The sequence below is a fragment of the Aplysia californica genome, unplaced genomic scaffold (assembly GCF_000002075.1).
Source record: "Aplysia californica isolate F4 #8 unplaced genomic scaffold, AplCal3.0 scaffold00026, whole genome shotgun sequence".
Taxonomy (NCBI): domain Eukaryota; kingdom Metazoa; phylum Mollusca; class Gastropoda; order Aplysiida; family Aplysiidae; genus Aplysia; species Aplysia californica.
In genome coordinates, this window is record NW_004797296.1 from 610,860 (window position 1) to 621,179 (window position 10,320).

A 10,320-nucleotide genomic window follows, 5' to 3' on the forward strand; every position below is an offset into this window, starting at 1 on the left:
CCCCCTCTCTCTCTCTCTCTCTCACAAACACACACACACACAAAAGGGAGGGGAAACTGGTTGTCATCATCAGAACATTAACAAAGACAAGAGTAGTGAGCACACACCCACACCCCCAACAACTCACCTCCATGACAGAGCCCTCCGAGCTGTACAGGGCAGCCAGGACAGATTGCTGCAAGAGGAAACAAAGCAGGGTAAAAGTAAAAGTAAAGTAAAATAAACTCCTCAATGGCAACCGATTGTTGAGGACAAAAAGTAGTTGTTTTAGACAGGTGGCTGTCTTGGACAGTGTCATTCAAATTTTCTTTTAAACCACAAAGGGGGAAGCAGGAAGTGGTTGTTTGCACAGGCTATGAACAAATGGCAGTAACAGCAGGTTCAACTGAATTTGACTATCCTCTATTCAAAAGACAAGACAACACAACAAACAGAACTCCCCCCCCCCCCAACCAACCAAACAACCCCAAAATAGTTCTCTGTGGAAGTACCAACCGTTCTATACATATGACTCTATGACTCAGAGAACAGCAACGTCATTGTAACCCACCTATCATCACCATCTGTACAAATGAGTAGAATCTCCATCAAATTTTTTTTCGCTCATCCTTTAAAACACAATCTATTATTTTTCCTGGTACAGTGGCGAAATAATAATCTTCATAATGCTAGTGAGTCATAAAATTCCAACCCATCAAAATCAACCCCCACCCCAGTCATTTACTGGTATCGAATGATTTATACTAAATCAATCGCTGTAAATAACATCCATTATGGTAATGGCCCCTACTTTTTTTAAAAATTAACTACTCCAGTGACACTGTATGCTAATGGCTTTTATAAAAAATTGAAAATGTATTTCTGTGACATTGCATAGCAATGGCAATTATTAAAAAAATACTTTATTACTACTGCAACACTTAGCAGGAAAGCAAGCATAACCCGTAGGATAATTAGACTGGTATGATCAGACAGGTAATCAGGCTGTGCTCACCGACTGCACTTGGAATGAGTTGGTGGTTCCGCGGTGGTCAATGTCGTGGCACAGGCAGGACACAAACAGGGCGAGCAGTTCGATGTCTCTGGAAACATAGAAAAAGATAGGCTCATATGAATAAATACAGTATCTCCGTGGGCAGAGAGAACTTTTCACTTTGTCCTTAATCCTCACCACAGTGACTTTTTATTGACCCTACCTACACTGTATGGCTAGATAAGAGGCCAGACCTCCAAAATTAAGGTCTTACTTTTGTAGGACTGAGTCAAGAGGGTCGAGAGTCTTGAAAACTTTTCAAACAACAAAAATTCAAGAACACACTATTGTGGATTGGAACCACTGCCATTCGCACTGTAGTCCTGTACAACTTCAACTGACATCGACTGAGTTGTCAGCACACCCTGTTTGTTTGAGTAAGAAGATTGACACATAGACAAAATAATGGTCATTTTAGTGCGGAGAAAAAGTAAAAGATACAGACAGAAACAACAGAGGGAAAGTTAAAAAAAAAGTAGGACCTACTAGCAGTGCCCTCAACCACCTGCTCAGCACACCCTTGCCTGTAAGACCAACATATCATAAACAATCACAACAAAAACCAAAAACACAGGCTTACTCCAAATAGTTGTGTAGCTGCAGGTTTTTTATCAGCAGGTAGCAGAAGTGAGTGACTGCGTAGGCGTGCATCCAGTTGTGGTAGGGCGGGTTCCTGTAGCCTTTCTTCACCATCATCAAAAACCTGGGAAGCAAAATATAAAAAATACTAGTCAAAGAGTCTTTTAAAAGAAATAGCATTTTCCTAAAGTAAAAGAAACTGGGTTCCACACTTCATTGCTTTGTGACCATTGAGGTGTCTTTTCATCACATTTCTACATCAAGCACTTTGAAAATAGGCCACCTTACTTTCTGTTGGAAAAGAAGCTCGGTGTTTTCAATATCTCTAGCTGCAGAGTAGCCAACTTTAAACTATTATCATCCTGATGCAGGAATCTATCCACATTAAAAAATGTAGTCTTTCGTCACTGAAGTCCCTCACACTAGACTAGTTATACCATTAAGGCAATTAAGGAGCCATGGAGCCACTGAAAAGATCAACCCAAGTGGATGGGGAACCTGAAAAAAAATCTCCCCAAACAACCCAAATCATATAACACTTTCATAGGGGATTGGAGTCGCAGCCATCTTCACCATAGCCCAGCATGATACAATGGAGCTAATGGTGTGCCCTCGTCCTATCTGCATCAATGACAAAGCAGAAAGTGTCAGCTAAGTAGCACATGAAACGCTTTCCTTTCCGGTTACCTCTGCAGAAATCAGCTTCCAGCACACTACCTCAGAGAGCAGAGGAAGCACTGTTGACTTTTTATTAACCTTCACTGCACTTTTAATCAACCCTCACATGTCTGTTTTTACTAACCATCACCACACTGACCATTTGTTAACCCTCAAATGACAGGTATTTAACTTAACCATCACTTGACTGACTTTTCAGTATCCCCTGACAGCTTGACTTTTTGTTAACGCTCATCTAACTGAATTATAATAAACCTCAGCTGACTGACTTTCTATAACCCTCAGCTGACAAACTTTCCATTCATCCTCACCTGACTAGAGTTTCCGTCTTGATCCTCCAACGTGAGGAAAATCCCAGGTCCTCGAACATGCTCAAGCATGACTGTCAGAGAGTAGATACAAAGACATGGTCACAAATGGCAACACACTATAGCAAAAACATAATACGTCTAAACTTGACCTGAAACAAACAAAAAATCTTTCATGAAGCCAAAAAATCATTTCTCTAAAAGCTGCAATCTGGGAAAATAAGGTAATGTTCTCAAACACTTTATGGAGAATGGAGATTTATCTACTTGGTATGTAACAGATGCAGCAGCAGTGGTCTGAACAGTTCTATCCACTGCATACAATAATGTCTGTTCTTGACTGGTCAACATTTTACATTCAGTAAAGTATTATCTCATTCACTTTCACTAATACACACACACCTACCTTGTGCTGTACAGGTCTACATTTTATGCCCTTTAATGACACTTCTCTCTCTCTCACTCTCTCTCTCTCTCTCACACACACACACACACACACACACACACACACACACACACACACACACACGCAACGCACACACACTCTATGCAAGACTAGACTACATAATATCTTCTGTAAAGACAGTTCACATGGCTAAATTTTGTACCTGACAACACCCACAAAAGTTCCAAATCACAAAGAGAGTACAGTTTACCTGGCCATTGATGTAATAAAACTATTGCTATAACAGCCAACTTTTGTGCCATTCCTACTTTCAAAAAAATGTGTGCCCGGGCACACACACACAAACATATATAAATATACAGAGGAGTCCGCTCAAACCAAAAAGAAACCTGTGGGGCTGCAGATTCTCTTTGGCTTAGCCATGTTTTTGGTTTAGAGAGGGTTGCTCAAATAGCAATAATTGTCCACAGTGTAGAGTTGGGAATTTTAACTTTCTGAAAGTTTTTTTCTCTCCTACCTCTTTTAGCAACTGCAAAATTTGAGCTACAAGCTTGATTCATTGTATTTACTTTCTCTTTGACATTGTCAGCTTGCCTATTCTGCCGAACAGTCACACAGAACATACCAAAGACTAGATCAGCACACTGAACTCACTGCACAGTGGACTGTGCTCTGCACTTTTTATTAACCCTCATGTCTGTTTTTACTGACCATCACCACACTGACTTTTTATTAACCATCACCTGATTGACTGTTCATCAACCCCTGACTGCTTGACTTTTTGTTAATGCTTACCTGATAGACTAGTCAAGGTAAGTGAGAAAGCTGGTGGCTTCATGAAATACACCACAGACAATCACATGCTCATGTGTAGGGCCTTTGTGAATGAATTTCCCAGAGACAATTGGCCATGACCAACCAAAAGTTGCAAGACGGCGTAAATTTGCTATCCTTGCTTCACTAATCCTATAAACAGTGTGTAGGCCAACTGATGTGTGAGATAAAAAGAGGCAAGCAGTACACTGGCGATGCCTCTCTTTGACCCCAAATCAACACAGGGTTGTTCTTGTGTCTCCTTCTCCTGTTTCGCTATCTTAAAACACATAAGACCTGATGATTTACTTTACTTGAGCGTTGCTACTGAAGATTTCATTGATATAGCTCAAAAAATTCTTCTCGGTTTGGAAATTGGAGCATTTTGGCTCATTCTTAGTTTTTTTTTTTTTTACAAACATAAAGGGAAAAAAATATCAGGGACTTTATTTTTATTTGGTTTACCATGGTTTTCGGATTAACCATGTTTAGTTTAAGCTGACTCCAGTGTTCATCATTTCTGCCCATGTCTCACCAAGATAGTTCCAGACTCTGGAATTGTCCTGGGGGCAAAATCGAAGGAATCGAAATTCACGTTGAAGGTAGTGACGGTGGGCACTGTGGATTCTGCCATGGCAAGCACTTCATATGTGGGGACTTGCTATAAACAGAAAAGAGAATGGGAAAAAATAATTCAGGAATGATAAACAATATCAACAAGTACCCACATAATCACCTTTCTCAAATAAACAAATATCTTTACTTTTAAAAATCCTTCAAAACAAATTTTAACTTCAAACGAAAATGAAATTAACTGATAAAGATTACATTTATTGGCTGCTTTATTCACTGGCAAGTCCAGGTAAATATTTACTTAGACTAAACATTAAATTCTGCTGACATGGCAAAATTGAGAGACAAAGTCTCTTGGATAGCAGCAAATTACACTTTTCAGTAGTATTCTTTCCAGCATCAGTGTCCAAATACAAAATGTTTACAGTGACTGCAGAACATGCAAAGTCGTATGAAAAAGAAAAAGCATTCATGTTCAGCTAAGAAGTTATTTCATTTTTTAAAAAGAACCTAAAGAATTTGTAAAATATAGCCCATCAAGAAATAAAGACTATTCCCATAGTGACTATGCTGCACATTGACAATTTCCTGCACATTACATTTCCATTTGAAGGAAATTCACAAGGAAAAAAATGTAACTTATATCTGTTATCTTAAACTGTGTAACAGCATTTATAGAATAAAGATTTACATCATAACATTCTTCATTTTTAAAACACTAAGAATTAATAAATCTGGTTCACACGTCCACTGCTAAACACTACCATCAATATCATTGCTGAGAATGCATTCTTAGTTTAGTACAAGTTTTACAGCACTTGTGACACAAAGAGCCGAAGATAAGAGGTGTTACCAGAGAGTAACAAACAAAGAAAAGGAGGTGGAGTGATAAAGACGACAGATGTTTGATAAGAAAGAAGGAGTAAACCACATCATCTCATTCACAACCACCCACAAACGCATCCTTTTAGTATTAGTAAGTTTTACGGCACTTGAGGCACAATAAGGTCATAAAAGTGCTGAAGATTAGACGGGTTACAAGAGAGTAACAAACACACACAAAAAAAGAAGGAGATATCAGGACGATAAATGTTTGGTAGGAAAGAAGGAGCAAACCACACCAGAGCACTCGCCAACCACCCACACGCATTCATTGAAACTTGAGAAAACAACACAGGACACCTTCTCTCGCTCCTTTCACTGCTTGTCTCTACAGCTGCGCACCCACCCCACCCCCACCACTCTCTCTCTCTCCCAAAACATGATCTCTTAATTTAGTTTTAGTAAGAGTTTTATGGCACTTGTAACACAGGCCGAAGATAAGGGGTGTTACAAGAGAGTAACAAACACTAAAAAGAAGGAGGAGAGATAACGACGATAGGTGTTCTAGTTCTACATGAGAGAAGGAGTAAACCACAGTAAACACCCGCCAACCACCTACATCATCATCCAGTGCCAGATCTGAGACAGACATCGGCGAACATGGTTCTCCATTCATTCCTTTGCTCGGATGCTCTAAAAAAAAGCTACGTTTCCCTGATCTTTCCCTGTTATCCATTTGTTTAGGTTCCCTAAATTAGATATGTTGTTCTGGGCCTACCCCTGCTGCAATCGCCCTCAATTTTGCCAGTGAAAGCTAAATGTTCAAGACCCTTATTATGTCTATTCAGGTGTCCCAAAAACTGCATTTGTCGTTTCTTGATTGTTTTTAACATTGAGCGTCCCACGTGGGCTTCATCAAGCACTACCTCATTTGATTTCTTTTCCTTCCACGATACTCTTAGCAGTCTCCTAAGAAACCACATTTCTGTTGTTTCGATTTTATTTTCACTCTTTAGTGATTGTCCGGCATTCACAGCCATATAGAAGGGTTGACCAAACATAGCATTTCAGAACTTTCATTTTGGTGTTCATTGAGATGTTTATATTTTCAAGGATTGGGCTCATTTTATTGAAACTAGCCTTAGCCATTGTAATTCCCCGTTTATATTTCGTTGTAATTCTCCGATTATATTTCGGTGGAGCATTTGGCATCAGACGTTATTATATATCCTAGATGTTTAAACAGTTGGACTTGTTTGATCTTTTCACCTTTGCTAATGAGATTGCAACTTGGATTTGCTGCTTTTTTGGATATTACTATGCAACAAAAACATTTTAAAAAACATTAGCGTAATTTAAACGTCCATGTAATGAACTATGACAGTCCCACGGGCCGCCAGACAGAGATCTTCAGCAGTATCCATTACACACTGGCCCGTGACCCAGAGGTCAGCGGCGGGGGCAACAACAACAGCAGCTCACCACGACCCGGCACTGACCACAGCAACACAGTACACCTCGTTCTTTCCTCTCCATTTCATCATCTTATTTCTTCTCCTCTCTGTCTCTGTCTCACACACAAACACACGAACACGCACACGCACACGCACACACACACACACACACACACACACACGCTCTCTCTCTCTCTCGTTCAAACACAAAGACACACACACAAACACACATTCTCTCTCTCTACCACCTCTCTCAAACACATAAAAACATGCTCTCACTCTTTTCTCCCCAACCCACCTATCTCTCTCTGTTACACATAACACTCAAGCGCTTTTGGAAACTCTAAAATCAGATGGTAAAACTACGATTAAACTTAATCAGCCTTATGTATAGGCACCATCTGGTCGTGCACTCCAGCTTACAGTATCCATAAAATATTACATAGTCAGCCCATGACGCACACAAACTTCATTAGCATCGGGATAACAACAATAACAACACGCTTTTCGGGGCTCCAAACAAAGCGGAAGGATAGGCTATCTCTCTCTCTCTCTCTCTCTCTCTCTCTCTCTCTCTCTCTCTCTCTCTCTCTCTCTCTCTCTCTCTCACACACACACACACACACACAAACAACAATAACACAATGATGACACCAAATGGAGGCTCACCACTGTCAGAACGGCATCTGGACAATAAAAATGTTATCTTATTTTGTCTTTATATTACTATCTCAATCCACTAGATCTATCCCTATCTGGTTTACTGATCGACTGCACTACCACGATTCATCTCGTTCTTTAGCCACCCTGCTCTTTCTCTTCATCTACTCTAGGCACCGACTAATGTCATCACATATATTCTCTATTTTTATTATTATTTTTTTTTAAATCTTTAGTAACGAGTTATACGGCACTTGCAACACCAGTAGGTCATTTAGAGGTGCCGAAAATTCATACAAAGAAAGTGGGGGGGGGGGGGGAAGACCCAAACCACACCAGAGCACCACCCCAACATCCACAATGTCAGTCAACCTTTCTAACTTATCGAAAGCTGTCTCCTTCAACTTCAACCATCTTTTTTTTTTTGATAAGAATTTTAAGGCGTTCGCAACTGAATAATAATAATATGGTCATATAAGCACGCGGGACAAAAGTTAGTTGTTTCACAAATCACATAAAAGCCTTTTCAGTTTTGGTAGGGATTTATTTAGAATTTTGCCCGGGTGGCGGCCAAAGCCTACTACGATCTTAGGCCTACCAAGGGGACGTTAACGTGCACAACTTGCACACGGGACCTCCCAGCCCGAGATCTTTTTTGTGCTAGGTCTTCGATCTTACCTACCGTAGGCCTACCCTATGATCAAGCATGTGGCTGAAAGACAGCAGTAAGAACGAGACAAGAGTAGCAGTAGAAAGAGTCAGGAGCTCAGAGGAAGGGGGGGCGCGAAAGAGAGGGAGAGAGAGAGAGAGAGAAGAGAGAGACCAGAGGAGAGCCCGCTCTGTAGGGGGGGGGGGGGAGAGAGAAAGTGGACATGGAAGCAGGTGACACATAATACTAATAGTAGAAACAGCTGTAAAGCGCATAGAACATGTTGTACGGTATGGATATGCGCTATATAAAAGCCATTAATATTTTATCTCATTTGTACCATCATACATTAAACTCAGGGGCTCCCGTGGCTTAGAGGTACGTTGCTCGCCTCTAATTCAATAGGTCGCGGGTTCGAAACCTGACAGTGGCGGAAAATTTTCTTCTTACAAAAAATTCTCCCTTCATCTTTCCTGCTCTCTTACCAAGATCTGTCATCTGCTTTCGTTTCCACTTTCTCCTTTATATCTTATTACCTAGATCTCTCTATCCCTCTACGTTTACGAACTGCAATCACAGCACACCTCTCTCCCTCTGTACAATCTCTCTACGCCCCCTCCCCCACTTTCTGTTTACTGACTGTACTATCACTATCACAATCCGTCTTCACTTGCCATCTCAATCTTTCTGTCCCTCTCTCAACCATACAAGTCACCATCTCAACTACCAGAACTCGCCGAGAGAAAAAACAACACCCACCGACATATGTTGGTTACCACATACAATTTGGCATGAACACAGTAAAATCGGCGGAAAGAGGTAACCTTTTCGTTATGCTACGCACGTGTTTTTATATAATAAAAAGACAAATGTAAGAGAAAATTGGGGACCATAGCATTATCGCTATGTGCATGCTAGACACACTCTTTCCATCTGAGTCTCTCTCTCTCTCTCTCTCTCTCTCTCTCTCTCTCTCAAAACACAAGAAATTTTCAGACGATTACACTGGGATAATTACATGATGTGCCGCGCTCTCCATCGGTATCCACAATCCATGAACCACTGAGAAAAGTCACTGATAGCGAAAACGCACCACCATCACAATCACCACCGACGACGACGACGACAACGACGACGACAACGACAACGACACGGTGGTGACATTCACAGGAGGCTCACCACAGCCCAAAACTGACTGGACACTACTCTTTTCATTTCGCTCTACTCAAGAAATCGCATTATAATTTTTTCTCAATGCCTCTCAGAGGCTGAGCACTGATCTCACTACAAGAGTCGTCTCGATCTACCAACTACCTCTACTCATCTCTTCCCCCCGCGAGTTTGTACAACAGTTCGAGCCACCATCACGTACATCTGTACAGAACTGTAAGTTTGTAAGCTGGCACAGATCTCACAGAGAGATAGCCAGAGACCCAAGCTGTCGTCGGCAGCGTCCTCGCTCACTCACAAAACACATGTCGCTCACCTCCATCAAACCCGCGCTCACCACCAGCAGTGGCACGATAGCAGCATGCCCGTGCATAAGCTCCCCCCTCCCCTTCAAACCATCGTCAATTCGTCCATTTTACAGACGACAGTCTATGTGTTCACATTTACCCCCCCCCCCCCCCCCAAAAAAATCGAGAGGGAAAATCCACATTTACCCCTCCTCTTCAGAATTACTTTGATGAAATTGAAGTTAGTTTAGTTTTAGTTCAGTAAAAGTGTACGGCACGGGCAAAACAAATGTCAAGTATGTACGGGGATTAGAGGTGTTACAAGAGAGTTTTGTTTTAGTAGAGGTTTTACAGCGCTCGCAAGTGCAAAAGGTCATATGAGCGCCAAAAGATTAGAGGTGTTACACGAGAGTAACAAACATAAAAAAGAAGAAGGGTAGATAAGGATGATAGATGTTTGATAGGAAAGAAGAAGCAGACCACACCACAGCACCCGCCAACCACTCGCTTACAAGAGAGTGACATACAGAAAAAATAAGAAAGGAGGAGAGAAAAGGATAATAGAAGTTTGATTTTGATAAGAAAGAAAAAGCAAACGAGCATAGCAGAGCACCGCCAACTGCCTACATGAAATTGAAGAAACCCAGAGTTCAGCAATGAGAGTTTGGGTCTGGCAAAGAGCCAATGACACAAAATTGGACATTTAGAATTGGGAAAAGGTTTGTGATCAGTCAGTGATAGTAAAGAAGTTGGACCTACCATGGCGACCTCCTATCACCACCCGATCCATTACTACTTCTTCATCCGCCCCATCTCTTTAAACTAACTCTAAATTAACTTTTCAGCACTGACTGAGAATCAAGTTTGTTTGTTCTCTCTCTCTCTCTC

At 41.2% G+C, this 10,320-nt stretch overlaps 1 protein-coding gene across 1 annotated transcript in view; it reads right to left on the reverse strand.

Annotated features, from left to right (window-relative positions):
* LOC101850530 (cGMP-dependent 3',5'-cyclic phosphodiesterase) overlaps positions 1-10,320 on the reverse strand; it is a gene marked incomplete in the record, with an annotated part of 165,720 nt that overhangs the window by 9,612 nt on the left and 145,788 nt on the right. The window contains 5 exon segments of the mRNA XM_035973122.1: positions 128-175; positions 995-1,082; positions 1,614-1,736; positions 2,602-2,672; positions 4,353-4,478. Of these exon segments, the coding sequence (XP_035829015.1) occupies positions 128-175; positions 995-1,082; positions 1,614-1,736; positions 2,602-2,672; positions 4,353-4,478 (456 nt within the window).